Source organism: Scleropages formosus, chromosome 1, assembly GCF_900964775.1.
Source record: "Scleropages formosus chromosome 1, fSclFor1.1, whole genome shotgun sequence".
NCBI classification, from domain to species: Eukaryota; Metazoa; Chordata; class Actinopteri; order Osteoglossiformes; family Osteoglossidae; genus Scleropages; species Scleropages formosus.
In genome coordinates this window covers 651,319-674,824 of record NC_041806.1, presented here as the reverse complement: position 1 = coordinate 674,824, position 23,506 = coordinate 651,319, and the positions used below count along the sequence as shown (strand labels likewise).

At 50.3% G+C, this 23,506-nt stretch overlaps 1 protein-coding gene across 1 annotated transcript in view; it reads left to right on the top strand.

Annotated features, from left to right (window-relative positions):
* The first annotated feature begins 4,496 nt into the window (after positions 1-4,496).
* The window catches only part of LOC108919695 (potassium channel subfamily T member 2-like), a 41,549-nt gene continuing 22,539 nt past the window's right edge, over positions 4,497-23,506 (top strand). Inside the window, 1 exon segment of the mRNA XM_029251976.1 lies at positions 4,497-4,585. Within this exon segment, the coding sequence (XP_029107809.1) occupies positions 4,497-4,585 (89 nt within the window).

Below are 23,506 nucleotides of genomic sequence, written 5' to 3'. Positions count from 1 at the left end.
TCCAACAAAAGAGCGTCTTGACTTAGTGTGCTGTGTGAGATCTGGGGCGATGGAGTGGGAACAGGCTGTGTCTCAGCAGACAGTATGAGTACGAGCTCCACGGGCTCTCTGTCTGTCTGTCCCTGTCTCTCTTTCTCTGTCCCTGTCTCTCTCTCTGTCTGTCTCTGTGTCTCACTCTTTGTCTGTACTGATGTTACACAGTATTTCCAGTCCTGTTGCCGATCACTGACAGTTCTCATGCGTTTGTCTCCAAGATGCTGGGACCCCCTTGGACACACACTGGAACGACTACCCACAATGCACTGCTGTGGCGGCAGGGCTCCGTAGAGTTGTACAGACCCCTTGTAGGCACATCCAGCGTGTCACTTGGCTCTGAACCACAATGGGACCGCAGTGCCGCCGCAAACACATGAACACGTATGTGTGATACACGGCGGAACGAGAATAGTAGACAGTCTGCTCACACACCGAGCCAAGTGCAGTGATTCATGTGCAGCGACCCGACGAGGACGAGCTCTACTCTAATTAATTCATTTTCATTTTAATAACATTGCTGTAGAGAGCCAGCTAAGGAAATGCGCACGTGTACGTGAACAGGTAAAACAGGGTACTGCCTTCCCTGGTCAACTGCAGCTGCTGTAAATATGCAAATTAGTAAGAAGCACCGTTGTTTCCCATTTGTTTCAGTCTGTGCTGTTCTGGTGTCTTTGCGCCATAGTGGTGTCCCCTGTGGACAGGACACTCCCCTTATGGGGACAGAAAAATTCCCCTCAGCCACTGAGCCTAAGACAAGACGCTACTTTGATAATCAGAAATGATCAGATACCGAAAACACACAACATATAAATGATACACTTTTGATTTTCATATCGATTTACTCCGTATGTGCTCTGCTTATGTAACTTTGTAAGAACACTGAATCTGCGAGTTCTCCTTTGTAGTCCAGCTCCGTGTGATTCACAGACATGGGAACAAATAGAGCTTTGAAGGATTAAGAAGAAAGACGATGAAAGAGGGTGTAGGGGGTGTGTGTCCTGCGGGTCTTCACAGCACTGTCAAAGGTCTCCAGGTCCGAGGGGGGTGGATGGACGGACGGATGGATGGACGGACGGATGGATGGATATGATTTCCTCTGAACTCCTCTGTTCTGCCACACAACAGTTGGTCATGGTCTCTAGGTCATCCTCTTGGCTCAAGATCTCCTGAAGGCTTTGCTCAAATTCTCAAGTACCAACATTCTCACACCTGAAACCATTGTCTCCTTACATTTGTCTGCCCTCATTACCTTCACATCTCTCTCCTTGTCCCTCACCAGCCCCCCTGGTCCTTCTTCCACTCAGATTTAACCTGCTTTCTTCATCTCCTTCAACTCATCCAGGAATCTCCTCCTTCTCTTTTAGATGTTATCAATTATTGTGTAGAGTCAGCATGAAAGGGTACAGCACACCCAGGAATCCTAAATAATTTACATGCTCAGTGAACTGGATCATTCTAGATGGTTGTAGCTCCTCAACTGTTTTCAGTAATCCTACCCCTTCGTCTTGGTGTTCCTCACTCCTCAGGGCAGATTCCGCTTTCACTGCAACTTGTTGCTGGAAGCTCTGCTCCTCCATCCCATCCACACCCCTCACTCGTCTCCATTTCTTAGTCTAATGGTTTAGCTGTGGACCACATCTACATTGTATGTGCTTCACATGTAGATGTCTCAGTCCTGCTATGGGAATGGGTAGAGAGGAAGGACCTCCTGGGTTACGAATGGAAGAACATTGTCTCTATGGGCCAGAATCCTACGGCAAGAGTGCAATCATAATCACTTGATATTTTTAGTAAGAACTGTCAACCAAGGCCTATAGGCTGAGCTTCATACTTTGAGCTGTATCTTAAGAAACATGTGGAAGGAAAGCAGCTGATCCCATTGATCCATTTAAGGACTTTAACATTTGTTTGTCTGTCAGTCTGTCTCAGATATAAGTATTTTCTCGCCTGGAGACCAAATCAATACCACGTATCGTGTCACCGCTCACAAGGACCCCCGCTCACCCATCTCTTATTCCTTTGCCAAAGCAAACAACATCGGCCCGAGACAGAGTCTAAATTTGCTCTTCACAATGTGGACAGACCCCTACAGTGTCTTCCCCCGGGGGGACCCACCATGGCACCGGTGAAGCCTCTCACCCGTCGGATGGCTTGCGGCTTGTTCCGTCACCAGATGTTCCGTCCACTCTCAGCACTAATGCCGCCCCGGCGTGTTTGAAAGGTTCTTTCCTGTCCTACGGTTCAGTTTCTTCACTCATGCATGGGAAGGGATGGAGATGTTGTAGAAACCTGACGAGGTTCGTGGCGGCGAGGCCTTGACCAGGTCAGCTTCCCTCATGTGCAGAGTGTCAGTGGCCCTCCACAGGCTCTAATCGCTGTACTGCTACAGTCATAACCACATTAATTAGGGACACCGGCTGGTGTAGTGGTTTTTGTCAGCACTGCTACCTTGGGGTTTGAAGGTCACAGGTTTGAATCCCACCAACCGCTGTAGAGCCCTTTAGCAAGGTGCTTACTCTAAAATGACTGCAGTAAGAACTGCAGAAATGGCTAAATCAGTGTACGTTGCTTTGGAGAAATGTGCTAGCTAACAGATGTACATGTATTGTATGTTTCACTGTGTAACCCATACCTTAGTAAATCTGTAACCACATACTGTATATTGTTAATGCGTACAGACATATCCTGTATACATATATTTACAACATGTATGTATATAATTACCACAGTGCTGAGCAGGAAAGGCAGAATATACAGTGTATATATAACATATATAATTTGTACACTGCATGACACTGTTTGTTCTCTGTTGTTTCCAGAACACTTGTTCCACGCCGGTAAATCACCCCTGACTTGACCCAAGAGCAATGTTTTACCACGGATTAATGGCACGCGGCTGCGCATCGACGATGAGCGTTATTTACACAAACACAGCTTTGGTTTGCTTTCGCTCCTCTGCTGTGGGGACGACGGCAGCGATGGTGTTTGAAACGCCGTCAAGTTTGGCAGGAAATGCACTTCTTCCTTTCATATTTCGGGCACGTTGCGTTGTTGCTATGGCGACCGCGCAGCTAACTCATCAAAAGAACATCCAATTTCTAAGGCCTCATTTCACGTGTTCCTCTCGCCAAACACTCGTGTTCGCAGTGTCGGCGACGGAGAGGTCGCTGTGCTTGTGTACGTCTCTCCTACGGACCCTTTTGGCCCAGTTGTGGCAACAGGTACGAGCAGCTCCTCTCCGTCTCCAGCCTCCGACACACACACACGCACGTCGGAGCCGCTTAGCACCGGCTCAGACTTACTTTGTCCAGACGCACCCGTCAGCGGGATGAAGGAGCGAAAAAGGCGGCAAAACACCTGTTGCTGAAGGGCTCATTAAAATGATATTGTAACAGATCTTCCACAGAACTGCTGACCCCCGCTCCAACCCCCCGCCCCTCACCCCCATGTGGAACTCATGTGAAAGTGGGCCACCAAGTGGTGTAGTGGTTATAGCTGCTGTTTTCCAATGGACAGACATGGGTTTGAATCCCACCTCCTGCTGTAGTAGCCTTGATCAAAGAAGTCATTCACAATTGATAGAGCACAAATTACACTGCTTTACAGATGGGTAAATCAGCGTAAGTGTCTCAACATTAAAAGACACTACATAGTATCCATTGTAAGTTGCTTTGGAGAAAAGCGCCTGCTAGTGAATGAACGTAAATGTAAAAGAAGTGTGTGTGTGTGTGTGTGTGTGTGTGTGTGTGTGTGTGTGTGTGTGTGTGTGTGTGTGTACATTTCACTAACAGTGCCATCAAACACAGGCATTTACACCAATAACTGACCAGCCCTATGAAGTGATCCGTCACACTACTAACTGACCATCCATGGAGCGCGCGCACCACCACGCGCCGTCATTCTGCGCTGTTGCTTGCCACGCGCTCAGACGCTGCGGGAAACATGGGAAATTATGGTAATAAAACGAGCCGCGGCGCCTGTGAGAGTCCGCCGGGCGCGCCGCGCTGCGCGCTCACTCGGTAGGCGCGCACCCGTAAACGATCCAGGCGCGCTCCCCGGACCAAGCAGGTCAAAGTGTTCCAAGCATCCGACTGGACCAGAACCGACTCGATCCGAACCGATCCGGAGGAGTGGGGGGGGGGGGAGGGGGCGCAATCGCGCTCTGCGACGTCGTCTGACAGCAACAGGAGCCTGAGGAGGACTGGAGAACATCGCAGAAGTTGAGCTGAGCGAGAAGAGTGAGGGAGACCGAGGAGATCGGACGCGTCCCCGAGGAGACCTGCCAACGCAACGGGGTCCTCAGGGACCACCCGGAGACCCCCGGCTGTCCACCTGGAGAGACGCTGTCCGTCAGGTGACTCTCGGGCCGTCGGCAGACTCCCCCGGCCGCCGCGTCCATCAAGACGTCTTACTTCAGTCCACCTGGAGAGCCTCGAGACGGGCAGTCCTGCATGAACATCATGGTGGAGCTGGAGAAGGAGGTTCTGCCGCTGCCGCCCAGGTACCGGTTCCGTGACCTGTTGCTCGGAGACTGGCAGGCGGACGACAGGTAAGCACCGACCGTCATCGTAACTTACAGACACGCACGGCGTCGTTCCCGACCCGAGGACACCTCCGCTCCGGCCGCGCGCGCGACACCTGCCTGGACCTGGCACCTGCTCGTCTCGTCTGCAGCGTCCGCTCGAGCTTTTCGTCCTCGCTCGTCGTACGTCGGAGAAAGTCGCGTTCGCACGGCGGGGACACCTGGCTCTGTCTGTCGGTCGGTCGGTCGGTCGGTGTCCGGCCCGGGGGAGCGGGCCGCCGAGTCCGTCATTCTGATCATTACCGTCATCACTGGAGTCTCCACTACGGGGGTGGGGGGGGAGCAGCGATGCAACAGGTTCGAGTGCACGACGAGCTCCTCAACTTAACATCTGTACACACACACACGCACAGAAGCGCGCGCTCACACGCTGACCCACTCCGGCGCGCGCTTCCCCCTTGTATGACAAGACAAGTCCACCGTCCAGGGTGTGGGTCAGTCGGTCCGCGCGCTCAGACACGGGTCCGAGGCATTTGGCCGGTGTGTTTTACCCCGGGAAGCGTTGGCTGATTCTCCCTACAAGTACAGAACAGAATACAGTATATCGTGTCTTCTGTGTGTGAAACAGCGGGTGGACAGACACACAGTCACTGTCACTGTGTCCACTTGAAAACATGACGCACCGAGCGACCGAGGACAGGCCAGCCAGGGCTTCATCGTGTGGACACTCCTCACCGGGGAAAGTTCAGCCGTGAATAACCTTCCGAAAAACACCGTTACTCTTCAATATGGTCCTTCAAAGAGCACGACCCTTCAAACAGAACCGTTATTCAAATGTCGCAATGTGAGTGTGTGTGCATGTGCGTGTATATGTAAGTGTGTGTCAGTGAGAGTAGTGTGTGTAAAGAGTAAAAGAGTACACTACCTGTACGCTGTAACTGCCTGCACACACTGCTCTTGCTGCTCTTTAACACTCAGCAATAGAGTACTGCTCTGCAAATACACTGGTACACGCAGTTTTACAGTGGTACGCACTGTAATACGCTCACATAACACCGCACACGCCAGTACACGCGCTCTGCGAACAACCGCCGGCGACCGCTTTACCACCGGTTTCCTCGGAGCAGAGAAACGGTCACGGTGCACCAAGGACTCGACCCCAGCCGTGTCACGGTAACAGTGTGCGATGTGCAGTATGTTGTTACAAAAGTCAAACGTCTCGGAGGAGTTACTCGTTTGTCAATGTTGAACAAAGGTCGCGTGACTCCTACATGCGTAACGTGTGCAGCAGAACGGAGGTCTAACTCTGACTAACTCTGAGTACTGGTCGCTAATGGTCACTGGCGGTCCACGATGGTCAGTAATGGAGAGTCACGCCGCGGCATCATACTGGTATTATTCACTGATTTATTTGTCTTACTTCCTCAGTGAGAATAAAAGAAAGATCCAAAGTGTCTCTCCGGCCCCAGTTATGATACACTGATACTGTGTTTTCACCGTACCGCACTGAAAAGGCAGAAGGATGAAGCGTTGACCGATGTAAGGCTACGGAATGACAGCTCAGAGAATTTACGTGTAAATGTAATTAATACAGAATCAACATAAAGAGGAATTAATATGGTGTTAATATTAGTGCACAATTAATGTTCATAAGGAAATGTAAATTTCTCAGGTGCTCTTCTAGAAGTGCTGTCCGGTGTCAGTGGTCGACGTGCAGGGACCAGGAGCCGTGTTTACAGTCAGGCCATATTCTCGAGTCCGATCGGCCGGGAGGGGAGACCTAAGCTCCTGACCGCCGGTCTCTCGGGACACCTGCTCTTGTTTGCAGTCACGGATAGTCCGCGGTGTGGTCGTTCACACCCCCCAGGCCGGTCATGTAGTGACCGAGAGACCTCGTCCTACGCCGGAGACCGCTTCCATGTGTTTGTCATCATGAGAAGCTCTCCGTCGTCGCCGTGCGCCGGTGAGGTCACCGATAGTCTTTATGGACCCCTGTGTAGTCGCTCATGGCGCGGGTGTTGAACAGCTCTGGTGCTGCGGGTTCGAGTGCGGCCGCAGCTCTAGCGGTGTGGCACTTGCACGCTCTCAAAGTGTACGTGTGAGTTTCCGCCCACGGTCCTAACACGCGTGGTTTAGCGGAACGCTGTCCTCGGTGCTGGTGTCCCGTGCGTCCTACACATGACCGTGGACCACAGAGACCCTGTCCTGTATACGTGCTTTGGGACAACAGATGGAGGTCCTGCGTCACAGCAAGAATATGTGTTCGTGTTCGTATCAGCACACATTTACATTGACAAACTGTTGAACCGCACTGTGCAGCCAGGTACCGGTTTCTCCAGTCCGCTCTAATAAGCACAGATACAGTGTTCCCCCAGAAGGGACCGCTTGTCCTTTTTCGGACGGCAGGAAGACATGTCCAAGCCACTGCCAGCTGCCAGAGTCTGATAAATAAAATGAGACGTAATATGAGTGAACCCAGCATATCCGCGGTTCACTAGGACGTGACGGTCGACCAGCTATTAACCAGCTGTTGACTAGTTTCTAGTGGATGAGATCACAGTGTGTGGGGGATTCAGAACACAAGTAGCACATTTTTAATGCCCCGTGGATATATCATATCATATCATCGCAAGTCTGACTTTTTGTTCTCAGTTTGTATCATTTTTCAAGGTCTCGTCAAACTTTTAGAGCGGCGCCTCATTGGCTCGCTGCCATTAGCCCCTGACGGGGAAAGCGATCCCAGGCAGACGAGTGCTACTTAACGGGCGGCGAGAACCTGCGGCTCGGTCCCCGGGCCCATTGTGCCGCACCGTAAGCGCCACGTTTTCACTGAGTGCGAAGTGACGGTCGGACATGGGTGCGAGTGTGAGGCTGGGATGAAGGGCCCCGAAGGAAGGTGGCCCATAACACACGTCTGCTGCCGTCCTGCCGGAACGATGCGAGAACGTCTGAAGTTGCTGTTAGCACATCTCCAGACACGCGGTGATGTCTGTCCTCAAGACAGCCTTTCCAAAGCAGGTGTCGGCATTTGCCCGTGGCTGCGAGTCGTCTCCTGCTCTCGGGCCGGTCTGTCGGACAAACGCCTCTTGGTGGACAAACGCCGAGGTCCGTGGGGCTCCGGGAGTGTGAACCGCTCCAGGTCTCAGCCCAGGCTTCTGTTACTTGTTTGGCCGAATTAGGAAGGAGCAGTCGGACCGGTCTTTCACCTCACAGAGAGCGGCGCATGGTGTACTGGTCCCCCCAGTTCATTTGCACGTGGAAGGTCTTGGGTTCCAATCCCCACTCCTGCTGTAGTTCCTTTGATCAAGGTAGTTACCCTGCACTGATACCGTAAGAATCACCCAGCTGTATAAACGGTCCCTGGGCAGGGAAAGTGGCTAAAATGACCCACGTGACATGCGCTCTCGGGCTCTGTTTTGTGTGCCGGTGGGGATCGAATCTCACAGTCCTCCGGAGGAAGCCAAGAAAGGAGGTCATTTTTGTCCGCTGCAGAAGACATCGGTCCAGCACGTTCGTCTCGCTCAGTGTGGGATGTGCCGTCGCTAACGGTACACTCCCTTTGTTCTCATCCTGCCTGGAGACTTTCTTTCTCATTGTTCCCGTCTTCTGCTGTAGGCGACACTTCCATTGTCCCCTAGAGTCACATGGTCCCATCAGTCAGCTCGTTTTATTGGCAGATCGCGTCACGGTCCCGTAGATCCCGCCCGGCATCGCACTGCTCAGTCGTCCATCTGAGGAAATGGTCCAGCGGGCGCCACAATATCCAGTTGACAATTCTCTGTTTCATAGCGATGCCTTGCAGCGTTCCTTAATGTCATGAGGACAGATGATGAGAATAATAAAGCAGAACATTAAGCACCAAAGCTGAAGGCGAGCCACAAAATGGAGGAAAGCCTGCAGCCCCTTTCTAATTTTCCTTTAGACGCACGTCCCAAAACTGATCAGCGTGAGCCATCGGGGCTCTGGAGATGCTGTCTCCACACAAGTCATCTGCACCTGTAGCTGCTGGGAATGCTGCTGGGGGGTGAGTCCCTGCCTGACACCACACTACTGGCTGTAACGATGTTGGGCGACCACATGGCAGCAAGCAGAGGAGACATGGAGGCTGAGGAACACGTGCTTTTGGGCTGTTCACAAATCCTCCAAGCTTGAGCCCAGATGGGGTGCTGACTGTCCATATCCGTCCCAGGACCTCTTGGTTTTCCATCCATCCATCCATCCATCCATCCATCCATCCATCCATCCATCCATCCATCCAACTGGACCCCAAAGGTCATGTCTTCTTTACTTGTTACCTTGCTGGTCTCTTTGGCTTCCTTACGTTGAGCAATTTAGAGGAGCACCGGGGTTATATGGAAGGAGTGGAAAGGCCAGTGGAGCTTCTGTGAGACTGTTCTCAACTTGAGTTTCCCGCTGCTTCCACCTGAATCTCGCCATGCAGGAAACTCAAGTGCAGAGACCTTGTCCTCAGGAAGGCCGGTGCTGTAAGTAAAGTGAACACTGGAACGAGGGTGAGACTCTTGCTCAGCTTGTTGTTCCAGGTCCTCCTCGGCTGTTTACACAAACTACCCGTTGGAGAATCGCTGGGTTGAGTCCAGTCCCACCCACGTCCTCTTGGTCACCAGCAGTGTGACAAAACTAATTGCTCATCAGCCACGACTTGCTCCCATCAGACCTTTCTTGTGTGCTCGAGGGTACAATCACAGGTTTCTCCTGGGATTTTCAGTAGTCCCACTCACTGCGGTACCGTGGTCCCCTGCCCTCACGTGCTGGAGCTCCTCGCCAAGCACGCTGGCACTTGTTGCTGAGAGTGGAAAGCACTTGAGCTCTCTGCGGGGCTCTCCAGCGCTCTCAGCTGTGATTGCCCAGAGACTCCGGCGCATCCCGCACTCTTCAAACCCCTCCGATTTGCCCCGCTCTTCGCCTATACCGGCACGTCTCCATTCTGAGCTTCACTGGCCTCAAATTCAGATGGGCGCATCCAGCCAAAGCCGGCATGTTCACGCACACAAACAGCGAGGAACGCGTGGAGCAACACACTGCGCTGCATGAGAGGCGAGACGGCACCTAAACGGCGTCGTGTGGGTAGAGAGGGGGAGCTGGGACAGCGGTCCAGTGAAACAGTGCTGCTACCAAATGCCTGGTAGTTCTGAGAAAAGCCCAGATCCCAAGAAGCCTCCAGCCTTGCAAGTCAAAGTGTGCAGTAGAAGAACCGCTGGCCTTTTAGTGGGCTTTACTCCAGGAAGCTCAGTGGAATCTTGGGCTTGGAAGGGTTAATGCAGTGAGCGGAGGGTATCTGGATGATAGAGAAGACAGGCATTTTTAACATTATCAGGCTCTTCGAGGTGGAGGCTGATGTCCATGTTTTGTATTCATCGTCCTTCTGCTCGTGTTTGACTGACATTTACAGGAGTTAAAGTGACAGGAGACGGAATTGAGAAGATGAGGAGAGATGATCCGTTGGGCTCTGACCCCAGGTTGCACGCTCTCTGTGACGCGAGCCTGATTCCGGTACGTCCCGCATGTTCGATGTGGAAATTAGTCGCAAAATTGGGCATCATTTTCTGTTGCGGAGGGAAGTGTGATGTGTCAAGTTGACTGGTGGCCACCTAAAAGGGATGGTGGAGATCGCTGTGTCACCGGCAGCAGCAAGCATGTGGTCCTCACGTGGAACGAGTGCGGTCCATGTGACAATGAACGATAATCGTGGAGATATGAACGATATGGCCAATGTGCCCTCAGCTTGTACTCCACTTACTGCTGTGCTCTTGGGCGGCTCTCTTAGACGTGCCGCCCTGTGGTTCAGTGTCGCGACGTGCGGCACCAAGTGTTTAAATATAACACACACACAGTGACACACTGTCACACAGACACGTTTACCGTGAGTCAGAACTCTTGCGAGGTTTATAAAATGCCAGATGTCGAAGAAGGCCGTGTGGAACGATTGCTCGCACGGCTCACATTAAGCTGGTGGAGCACGTGGGCCTGCGGGTGGCGCTGAGCGTGGAAAGGCCAGACCTGCGTGCCTTCCTTCGCAGGAAAGAGCCAGGTAATACCGGGACGACGCGTGTATCGCAGATACTGGCGTGCGCTTATGCTTCACACACACACATACACACACGTGTGTTCAAGGTCACGTGAAGCATGTAGCGCACCTGGAGGGCCCTGCAAACCCCCCTCCTCCTGTGCTCTCTCACTTTCAGCCTCCGTTCCCCTTCTTGTCCACTTCGTGATGTTTGCTGCGACTCGCTGTGATCCCTCCTATTTACCGCTTTGCTTCTCCCACGTCGGCCCGTCGCTCTGCTGTCTCGTCGGTGCGTGTGGGCGGAGACGCCTTTCAGCTGAGCACCGCTTTCAGGAACATATAACTGTAGATCCAAAATTAATCACTGCTTTTTAATGTATCTGCCAGCTTGGACTGTGAGAAGGATGTCACTGACTTAGTGTGCTAACTAACATCGCACCTTTTTTCACATCTCCACCCCTATGCTCAACTTCACCCCTGCTTTCCTCAACTCCATGCCATAACTCCTGAGCTCCACCCCTGCCTTCCTCGACTCCACCCCTTAATTCTTGAGCTCCACCCCCACCTTCCTTGGCCCCGCCCCTTAATTCCTGAGTTCCACAACCACCTTCCTTGGCTCCACCCCTTAACTCCTGAACTCCTGGGCCCCCGCCTCCCCACTGTCACCGGAGCTGATGCATAGGGAAGGGGGCGGTGGGACTGACCAGGGACAGGGGGGACCACCTGGGACAGGCACAGGGCTGAACTTGTCCTTCTCATATAGCCTGGGCTAAATGTCCCCAGTTGTCTCACACACACAACCACACACACACAGAGCTGTACACATAGCTGCATTTACCTTTTCCACCATGATAAGAGGGAGTTTTGCCACTAATGCACTTCCTGTTTTAATTAGCACCAAAGAGGGCAAAAGAGCTCAGTATCCCGAACTTCTTCTGAGAAGGTCTTAGTCAGACGTGACGCACGGAACAATAGCTGGAGTCAAACAAACACATAATTAACCATCAACCAGGAGCAGAGGCCTCCGGAGAGGAGAAGTTTAGTCAGGTGCCTTGATGATTTATCATAATAAAGCAATCTAATAATCATGTTCATAAACAACCACAGTCGGGACAAGTTTACACATCCACAGGCTGCCCTCACACACACACACACACACACACACACACGCACACCCGGAGGCAGTACTTCAGTTGCATCATACAAAATTCACAAAATTGCACAGGCCGTACCTTTGTTCCTTCACATAAACCAAAGTATGTCTTATAAACTGCTAAAAACTTATTTCAAAAGAGTCTTTTGGGGGTTTTCAAGAGATGTCTTAAGTGTTTGATTATTTCCCTGGTGACTGAATGTGGTGTTTATACAGGGTGGAGAAACACAGCACTAATGGGCCGATCAGTCGGACTTGAAGGTAAGACAGATGGCAGCAAATAGCACTCGAAAAGAGCAGGAGTGCCGGACCGCCTTAATTCAGTTCCCTTCCACGGTGTTTACAGCCATATCTGCTCTTCTCGGTGCTGGTGATCAATAACAAGACAAGACATGTTGGACATTTATGGCATGAATCAGTCATCAGTCATCACTGGGTTTGATCGTCCATCTCTTCAGCCACAGTAGGATGTTGGGTGAGGGGGGCTGCTGGGTTAAGATGCAGAATTAGCTGGTGCTCCTTTTGTCTCCAAGGCTCTTCTGCAATAGCGTGTGTTCATTAACTTACAGGTAGCTTTTTCTGAGCCAACACCTTAGTTCAAGACGCCTTGGATTTGTAGAACTCGCTGATAGTTGGTTCACACCAGCTCATCCATCATGTTTTTTTCTCTTGATTTGTCACCACGTAAGGCAGCAAGAAGGTACAGCCACAAAAGATAAATGGAACCTTTTTTAAAAAATTCTTTTCTTAAAGTAAATGCAAATAAGACATTTCCAAGAAAACCATAAAGAACATAAACACCTCATGAGTCATAAAAAATTCCTCCAGACAGACCTTCATGTTGTACTTAGTCAAACCAAAAAAAAAAAACAGAGGTCCTGAAATCATGCATTGATTAGTAGTTCACTGCCTTTCCAGATATCTACTAAAAACCTCAACAATTCAGTTGTGTCATTGTAGTGACAACTTCACACCTCCATTTAATTCTCCAAAAGTTGACTGAACTCACAGCTCTTCCATCACAAACTCCTGTAGAAGAGGCACTCACACACTGCTACCACTACCAACTGTGAGCAGCTGAAGGGGAACACGGGGCGCAACAGTACATCCGGCCGTGGTGGGAGCCCCCACGTTACCAGTACACACACACACAATGAGGCACCATAGTGAAGCAACTACCATCAGCATGACAAACATCAGTAGAAAACACCACTACAGCTCTTACACTTCACAAAAACAATAAGAATACACTGCATGCAAGGGATGATGGGAAGGCACCCCTCAGCCTGCCACTGCACTAGGTTTGGAGGGTGTGTGTGGGTATGACGGGGGTGTAAGGGGAAGGATCTTGCGATCAAGTGTCATATGCGCAAGGTGATAGGGGCACGATCAGCAGGACCATCTCTTGTCTCCGCCCTGCTGATGACATCACAGATGGGAGAAAGCCCTACTTTGGTTCGAATCCCATGAGGAACATGCTTGTCTTCCAGCCTTCATCCTTTGTGCTAGACAAGGGGGAGAGAGAAAAAGCTCCTTAATGGTTAGCAAATATGAGCACAGGCAAGGGCAACGAGTGAAAAGGCATCAGGGTACATTTGAAGGGCCAGAGACACATCACCGTGTCCACGCTTGCATGTTGACTTTCTTTTTATTGTTTCGCGTTATGATCCGTAAAGGGGACACGGCACTAAGGAGCTCACAGAAATGCACTGGTTTCCGCTCTGTGTTTCCTGGTTGTTGTCCAACAAAGGCGCCGCTGTAGGAACGGGTCTCCAGGGGGCCGCGGCGGTGTCCTTCGCCCCTTGCTGGCTGCTCTTCGCTCGCCGGCCGCTCATCGTGTTTCTGAACGCCGTCGTGGTTCTGGCTCCACGGGGCACTTCTGTTCACGAAATTAAAGCCAATTTGGTTTCTCATTTGCATCTGAGAGGACGAGACGGGGAGAACACGAGGGCATCGGCAACAAGAGCGTCACAAGCAGCAAACGCCGCTGTTTCATTTATTATGTTTTAATCTGTGCTGCCTTTCCATGTCGTCCATTATTATTTTGTCGTGTTCCATTAGTTCCGCCGCTTTGCGATGTGCGTTCCTGGAAGCGCATGGATGGGTAGTCACACGTGAAATGTGCTGTTTGCCCTGCGCGGGGCCGTATTCCAGACGTGCGATGTCTGATGTCTGGGGTGTGTGTCGGGGGGCACAATGACCTAGGGACCTTTGCCTTGTTTTCGTCTGGCCTCCCAGAATTCCTATCAAAGTAAGTGGGAATCAGGGAATGGCTGGAGGAAGACCATGACGCGAGGAGAGGCAGAGAACTGGCAGAAAGCAGCGAAAAGTGGTTAAAGGGAAACTGATCTTCAGAGAGAACTGGATGAAATGGGGGGCAGGAGTTATCCTGAGGGTGGACCAGGTGCGAGAGTTTGGGCCCTTGCACCGCTCACAGTGTAAAAGAGTTCATCAGCGAGCAGGTATGGCAACAGGACACATTTAATTTCCCCGCAGATCAATAAGGCACTGCTGTGGAAGGTCCATTTCGTTTCTAACATTGTGGAGATTATGAGTCTGAGTGTGTGGGATCATGTGGCGTTTGTCCTGTCTGTGCAACTCATTTCTGTGTTTCCCCATTGATCAATAAAGTATCTACATCTATCTATCTATCTGTCTTTCATTGATCTTTTATTCATTGCGACATAGTGGTCAAACTGACATTGGATTTACAAACAAATCATTTTGCCAACATGTTTTCTGTCTCATTTGTGTTCATGAACGCCAGTGCTCTGCACTGCTCTGTCTACACTTAGTCTGCATTCTGCTCCTTATACTGTGTGTACTGGTTGTACGTACTCTCATTTACTCCGGTTTACTGTGTTTTTCTCAGTGTGCTGAACATACCCTCAGTGCTCTCTGTCCATACACTCCATGTTGTGTTGTTTCCCCTGGGTTTGCCATCCCACCTGTCCATTCGGTGCTCTGCCTTCAGTGAGTCTCTGCTGTACTGTCTGTACCGTGTTACATTCACCCAACAGTCTGTACTGTGAGCTCTTTCTTTTCCTTTTTCATCATCTCTTCCCCACCGAAACACTTCTGTATTGTTCTTTTCTCCTGTGCTTCTTAAACAGCTCATGTCCACTTTGCTTCTCCATCTAGCCTGCGAGATTGCATGTCCCTCATGGTTCTTCCAGCGGTGTACCGCGGTGTTGCGGAATTGGAGTCAGAAGGAGGCCGTAGCGCTGAGCTCGGCCTTCTTCGTGAGAAGGAGCGCAAGTTAAGGGGTGTCAGACGGAGGCTTCAGGGTGTCCTTGTTTCCTTGGCCGCTCTGCTGTAGAAGTGGAGAGCAGAACGATAATGTCCGACAGTCTCCATCTCTCACTCGAGCTCAACCCATTGTGAAAGCCACCGGGAGCCTGGGCGGAAAGCTGTTGGGACCCGTCTGGACCAGACTCCTCCACTTCCCTGATTGTAAGGCTGCCTGTGAGTGTCATTAGACCACATCGGTGTGAACCGTGTCTCCTCTCCTTGCCTTCGTTCTCGCCCTTTTCACACTCATTATAGTGTGTTTTTCTCCCTTTGAGCACCTCGTTCTTGTTGTGAATCTGAGAAAGAATACTCCTGGCTCGGGTGGGGAGTCATGGCTGCGGAGCTCGAAGCCATAATCAACTTGGGCGACACCTTCTGTATTGCAGCAGATTCGGTGGCATGTTGAAAGAACCGTATGTTCGGTGACAACAGGCAAGCAGCTGCCAATTCCCCCTGGATGCCGAGGGGGCGGTCGATCGAGGCCATGAATCCACGATGCGTCCTCAGGCCTGCACAAATTCTCCTCACTTGCCAATGTTTCTGAGGGTCGCTTTAGAGTGAGATGATACAACTTTGGAAAAATGCGGCCGCTGGCACATGTCAGCAGCTCACTCTGTCCACGGGTTGCCATCTATCCTCCGGCTTGAGACATATCCTCATCCTTTGGCTAAGGTTAAGAGCTTTGTGAGATTTACTGCAGTCTTTTCACTTCCTAGTTGATTAGGAAGACGTTCAAAAGCTCGAGAGCACCGGACAAAATGGTGAAAACGTTACACGGCGTGCAGTACAAAGGAAGAATGGCTTTAGTTAATGTAGGATGTACTTTATAATCAGCCCACTAAAACCGAACTGCGGCTCAAAAACAAGATTCATTATCACCTCTACGAAGCATTTGGGTCATGTTGACCATTACTGGACAGTTTTGCCTCAGAGATGTTATTAATCTCATGTGCTGCAATGGAGGAGGAAGGTGGGCTTGTGTTGGGATGAAGCTGAATTTCCGCCAGACAGAAGGAGCTGCTGTTCAAGCTGGGGTCTATCAACAATGAAGAATCCATAAGTTCTTGATATTTCCTTTTAATTTTAGCAGCTTCAGCTCTGTTAGCTTTTAGTTTTGGTGGAATTACCTCTTCTGTATGTTTGTGACTTGGCTACCAAGTGCCTAAGAATTATACCGTTAGTATAACAGAGGGTCTCTTCTTCTGGGACTGCATAGACTGCTTCTTGGAGGATAAGGTGAGTATGGGTGTTGTTGAGTCCAGTTTGACTCGTATTGACCGCTCATGTGGTTTTCATGGTAAGGAGGCTGTGCAAGTGCTTTCCTGTGTCTTCCTTCCATTCCGAAAGGAGTCCAAAACTTTTGTTTCTGGAGCGCTGGACAAGTAAGGTGAAGTAGTTGTACAAAGACGAGCGGAGCCAAAGCTCTTTTGGTGCGGCAGAGTGGCAGCCCTAGTTTTACTCTAGGACTTCTGGGACTTCTGGACTTCAGTGGACAGAGACAAGAAATGCACATAGGCACCGCTCTCCCGTCTCAGAGCTGCAGCTCTAGAATCCCAGAACCACAGACTGACTGATAGAATCAGATGGTCACCTAGTGATGAAGACAGTCATTCGAGGATCACCAGAAACCACTGGATAAGGCAGGAAGACAAGGATTAGAGAAAGGATGTGTAAAGCAAGGGAAGAGGAACGAAAATGAGCTCAGTGAAAGATGACAACCAGGGAACAGGGAGCAGGTGAAGCACTACTGACAGCAGAGTGCTCCAGTCAAAAGAGAACAACGTTATACTTGCCACACTAAGAGATCTTCAAAACTGAGCAACTTACAGCTTATATGATCTGTTGAATGCTAACCATGTTCACTGGTCTTTAAGGACTTCCTGGTTTAAATAAGAACCTCTGGAGCTCACTGGTTTTCTCTGGCCCTTAAGCTCCACAGTGTTAGCAGGACAACTGTAGGTTGGTCCTAAGGGGTCAATGGGAAGGCTGGACTAATGGACCTTTGTCCTGGACAGTAGCCTTGTTACCGCAGAGTTATGCTGCCATTGTTCCGTTTCTACAGGGTTGGTCTCTTATGGTCCTGAAGGGGCACAAGAAGAGGTGCACAACTCTTCCGAGGTCCTAAAAGGTTACTGCGCACGATAAACTTATAAAACGTGGTCCTGGGGGCCACAGGAAGCTACAGTGAATGCCGTAGCAACAGGATAAACCTGAGTGAATCAAGACGAAGCTTCGGAACCGAAGTTTAGGCTCCTCCCCATTGCTGCCACCCCCACCTGCTACACTCCTAGCAGAAATAATTATAGGGACAGAGAGAGCGAGAGATGCAGACTTAGAGGCATTTTGAAAAGAAAACAAATAAATATGCAAATGACTTGCCTTTGGCAGCAAATCAACTGATTATGTATTTATCTGTTTTTCCGGTGCACGATTTTTATTGTAATTGCCCACGAACGTCCCGGTTTGCTGTGACTCCCTCGTCCAGGGAATGTTCGCCAGCTACGCCAAAGACTCACCTTGAAGCCGGCGCTGGCTGCGGTTTGCTTGTTTTTTCCCGCCGTGACCTTGTTTTCACGGAGGAAAGATGGGAAGTAAAAAATGGCAACAACTGCTCTGCTCTGAGAAAAGCTCTGGAAGCTCTGGCTGCCTTTCATGTGTGAATTATCTCATCTATTGTGTGAGGCCATAAAGTTGAGCTTTAGCGAAGGAGGAAGGCAAGAAAAGGCGAGCGTCAATGTTTGCTCTTCTGGCAAGTGGTTTAAACAGATTTTTTGTGACACAGCAACAGAATTGTTGTCTATTATTATTATCCACTCTGTTATTAAAGATATTTGATCGACTGGAAGGCAGATTTTGTGTTGAACCATTTGAGCACCCAGCTGTCCGCCCTGCAGTGCCAACCAAGCGTTCCGTCCTAAGTCGGCATGTGTCCTCCATCCATTGTATCCCATTGCTTTCTGCCCTATAGACTCTTACTGGGTTGTGTCTTCGGTCATTGTCGCACTACTGCCTAACAGCTCCTGGGTGGTGGGTTCGAATGTGTGTTCCAGTTTGACTGAGTCTGTGTGGAGTTTCTCTGAGTTCCCTGAGTTCATGTGACTTTCCTCTGGTTTCCCCCCACAGACCAAAAACTTTGTTTTGAATGAAAATTGTTCGTGCTGAATTGCCCGTTGTTCATGAGTATGTGTATCAGTGAATGAGTGTGTGTGAGCTTGTGCCAGTAGCTCTACCATTCAGGATGTACCCTGCCTTACGCTGTATGTTTCTGGGATAGGCTCTACGCCACAGCAACCCTGCACTAGACAAGACAGGCAGTCAGTGATGGATGGATGGATGGATGGAGGCAGCTGTAGACTAAGACTTTCTATGCATAGCTGTCATCTTCCAGCTCTGTCAACGGTGAGTCAGATAATGATACCAGGGAATCTCCCAGCATTTCTTCACCCAAGTACAGCCCAACAACTTGTTGCCGTGTGAAATTTTCACCGCGCAGGTGACGGCAATTCGAAATTGACACATGGTGACATGCCTAGTGGGGTCAGGAAAACCACTCGACGAGCCGCCCTTCCAGCGTCGCTCTTCGCACCATGAGCACTCTTTGAGCGGCAGATTCAAAGCGTCCTTTACACACAAGTGTGCTTTACAAGGGATCATCACATTTTTCAGCTCGTCCCAAATTGGCTGTGAGGTACTTGTACGGTACTTTGTGGCACAATGTTAAATAACACTAGTTAACTCATTTCATCCAGAGCTTACGTTATCCATATTTCACATATTGACACCTTTCCCTGCTTGTCCACATATACACTGGCTCATTTAACTGTGACCAAGCATGTCGCTCAGGGGTACAGCAGCACTTTTGACCCGCTGGCTTTTCAGCTGCAAGGGAACAAAACTGAAGAGTCATCAACGTTTCCAAAGAACCACAGAACCATACACTGCACTAAAGTGTTGAATCCTGTCTCGGATTCTGCTTGTAGGCCAGACCTCCAGCTTAGCTGGTCCATGAGCTCAAAGGCAGTAGTACAAGACGGGAAGGGAGAAGACAGGAGAAGGTAGACGGGTCTCATGTTACAGCTGATATTTTGGGTGCAGGGAAGGTGCGAATGCCCACGTGCATTACAGAGTAAGAGTGTGGACCGCACCATGGAAACCCAAGGTGTGAGGCAGTGTGCTGAAGTATCCATGAGGGAGACCACAGACAGTCAGCACCAAGTCCCGCAGCAGCACATCCCATATGAGGAGCCAGTTGTGATGTAAAAGTAACAGCAGTGGCTGCAGCCACCCCTTCCCCCCCAGCACCTTTATCTGTCAGACTCATTAAACATGTTGTTGAGTTGGCAGTCGACATCAGTGTGTCGTGTACAAGCAGGTCGGTAAGAAATGTGTGTGAGATGGATGCCCATGGTACTCTTGGAACTGCGTTTCTGGCCCAGCGAGGTAACACCATGTAAGGGAAACGAAGAAGCACTGGGGGGGGTATTACTCAGACTCTGACCGGGTTCGTGTCTATTAACAGCCATGTTTGTGGATTCCAGTGTTTGCAGCTCCTTGTGGACCACGGTCATCTCTGCTCTGTGTAACCCAGGAAGCTTCAGGTAAAGGCAAATTACCATAGTACACAACTGGAACTGTGACCAGTTGCTGGGTGGAGGCAGCTACATGGATGGACCATGGCAAAGAACAGCAGGATTTTCAGCAAAAACAAACCCAAAACTACCAAAGCAGCCTTCTTTTGGGCAAAAGCACAACAAGAACCAGTTAGAACCACGCTCTAGAAGCTCTGGCACAAAACTGTTTCCAAAACTCAATCCATCCCAACTGCTCAGGCCACCTGCCTTGACAGCCCTCCTTCTTGCCCTTGAGTAGGTGCATCTGGCCCTCATTATTGACGTACGCGAAGGGGAGGGTCCCTGAGAGCTGTCTGTCTCGCAGCTCCCGTCAGCAGACCTGGGTCGTTAAATCTGAGCCTGGTTACACCCCCCATTATAAAGGGGGTGAATACTTATGCAACCAAGGCATTGAGAGTTTTTTTTAATTATTGCTCCGAGTAATTATTGATATGAGGTTTTTTTTTTAAACTTAAACACAATGATTTGTGGCATTACAATTTACTAAATGTACAAAAAAGGTCTGACATGATTTGTCTCGACTTCAGCCTTCAGATGACCAAACCTGAGATTTCAATAAGGCGTGAAAACTTCTGATATCCACTGGTCACATTGTACAGCTAGAGGTTTCATCCGTAGGTTCCACCGTCTGGAGCCGAACGTGGGCTCCGAAAACGGGTGCGTGTTGATCGAGCCCAACCTGCGATTTGTAACAGAGACCGAGGCGCTCCTGTTTCCGCACTCCTTCTAGAGCTCCTCCTCGTGCGTTTCCTCATCAGTTCCCTCACTCACACCACTCTTCCACAGAATCCACACTTGGGTTTCGAAAGGCAGGCGGAGCAGAGGGGAAGCGCAGCAGCGGCCGGGATTAAATCAGTTTTCCTCGGATGTGGATACAGTGGTGCCGTTCAAGAAAAATCGTTTTCGGGTCTCTGTTTGAACCGAACAGCGAGTGTGCCGTGCTCCAGTTGGGCTCTGACCTTATTTCATGGTTGTGGAAAACAGGAGAAAGGCACATTCACAGATGCAGACACACAATGTCAGACAAGTCAGCGCTGCGAGAGATACGCACGCAACATGGAGCTCGGAATCACGTCAACACACAGACACACACACACAGGCTGAGCAACGCATGGTGAGAGACAGATACACGCAAGAACAATTAAGGGAAACAATATACACACAAATTACTTAACACAGGTCCACACAGACATGGAGGGGCGGAGAAAATACTTTGCTGCATGGTTTTTTTTACTGCTGTCTGCATTTCCTATAGTAAAGTGTGTCTAGATTTGAAATTATTATTGTCCCACTTTTACTATTTCTATACTTTATTAACATATATATTTTTCTTCGGACTATGATGACAGATATGAGGACGAAAACGGCTTCACAATAGTACCGTGAGTGACGCAGGCAGTTGCATCAACACAGAAATTCATGGCTGCTGAAATGAAAAGGCTCATAAAGAGCTTCCTAAACGAAACACTATTTTGGGGTCCAGCTCAGTGCCGAGAGCCGCGGTTCCCAGGCGGCGCAAGGTGACGCCAACTCTTTGAGTGTGTGTGAAATGTGTCGTGTCCACGGCCGCACCGCCGTCCCGTTACGTGATCCAGTTGGAGACACGAGCAGCTCGTCCAGGTTTAATGCACTCTTCGATGCCGGAATGTCTGAATAACTAGCAAATACGTTTTAATGACTTCCCGAAATATGTGTACAGCTTGCCGTCATTAAAATCTTCCTTATTGAAATGATATTTTGAAATGGGATAACGGAGCACGCACGTGGTGCCTGACCCAGATGTGGCGACGACGCACACGCGCACGCACACACACGCAGAGTGAAGACTAAGACAACTCCCAGAATGCTCCTGACGTACACTCTCCCGGGGCCCTACTCACAATGACTTGTCTCCATGTGCAGGTCACAGAGCGTTAACCGCACTTTGTTAATTAGGCCCCTTGGCTCGCTAATCGCCTGTAATTAGGAGTCGTCTTCGCGCCACCTCCCGCGGCAGGACGAGGGATCGAGGCCAACCCCTCCCTCAGAGCCCGTCACTGAGGTGGGCTGGTCAGCGCATGGGGCGCCCCCCCGACAGGCTGCGACCGTCTTGGAACGGTTTACGGTCCGAACGGCTTGTTCGCTTCCTCTGTGTGCCTTGTACTCCTCTGTACACTGCTTTAAATACTGCTGTTTCCAGCACCGTGATTTTACCTCATATGTACTGACGCAGTTATGTTTATTCATTATTAATACTCTTTAATAATACTCCTTTCTCACCGATACAGAAGACCATATCGAGGGAAATCAATGTGCGTCGTCGACTCGTCCCGGACACCGAAAACTCCTGTTTCCAAGTCATGTCTATGCACTGGGCTGTCAGCTAATCTGCGTAATGTGGGCCAGCAGTGGGTGTAGTGGTTAGAATATCACTTCAAAACAATAGGACCGGACTTTGAATCCGCCCCCCCCCCCCCGCCGAATGTTTGACTTAAATAAAGTAAAAAAAATTGACATTTATACGACTTCATTTGAAATCAGCAGAAAAGCACCTTGTGTCTCTCCTATATCTCAATATCCTCAAAGAAGAAACACGCGCTCCTTTTTATCAGCTGCTTGTTGCTACTCGTCTTCGGCAAAAAATTACTACGAGCAGAAGGAGAACGACGGTGCCAGACATCGACCGTATATGTATGTCCTCAGAGGCTCGCGTGTCTTCAAAGCTGCCCACACATAAACAACGAGCGCTCTTATCGTCCCTGCAAGTCGTCTCCGAGGCCCGTAAAGAAATTCCTCTTTTCTTCCTCGTGTTTCTCATTGTTCTCGTCCCCTCAGATCCAGATCTCATTCGTTTCCACACGGAGACAGACGTGATCTTTGAAAAGAGTCCCTGCTCGCATGAGGCCCTCAAGTGTTCCCCTCGAGAGCGACTCATCAGTCGCCGATTCAAATCCGAGCGCTTCCGGCTCGTCCGGAAAGTGTCGACTCATCATGACAGTTTAGCGTTTCTCGAATTAATGCGACGTAATTCGCGCTCTCTCTACACCTTCCTACGTGCGGGGAACCCTGGGGCTCCTCGTGGCCACGTGACCATAATCGCTCGACACGAGCCGTGAAACCCCATGAAAGCCCTCAACATTTCTGTACACCTTCCACGTTGAAGCACAATGAGCACTAAAACATTTGCGGTGGCCGTAATGTTCCTTGTTTAATGCTTAGTGCCGTGAGCTTATTGCTCTGCGCTTCTCTCTGCGCTTCTTTCCTCAATTCTCTCCGTAATCGTGCTCTTTCAAGGCACAATCGCTGCTCAGTTGCCATGGCAACGAGGGACACAGAGGCGGGATTCTGGGAAAGGGGCTCGGAGTCGCGGCAGGGGGGCATCACAGGGCGAAGGGGGCAGCCAGGGAGCGTGGAGCCCCCCCCAGCCTGGGAAAACAGCGAACCCCTGACTTTCACTCTCATCTGTTTCCAAAGCGACCAGGGAGACGTGTTTTTACTGTTTGTGCCTTTTTTGTATGCCGTTAATCCTCTTTCATTACGCTTCTCTGGATGTTGCACCCCCACCCCATACCCACAAACACACACACACACACACACACACACATCTAGTCTTTTGCAGCTCAACAGGAACCGTGCAGATAAAACATCTCCTTCAGGTCTTCTGCTGGGGGAGCATTCATCACCCAACAGGCTGAACAAGTGTGTGTGTGTGTGTGTGTGTGTGTGTGTGGCACAGTGCTAAGTCCTACAGCCTCCTGTCTGCTGGTCTCCGCAGGAGGATATGCTGGATGCTTCTGATGACTATATTTAAGCCGTACAAGCGCTCTGTGTAAATGATGGTGGAGGCCCAAGCAGGGCAAATAATGAGC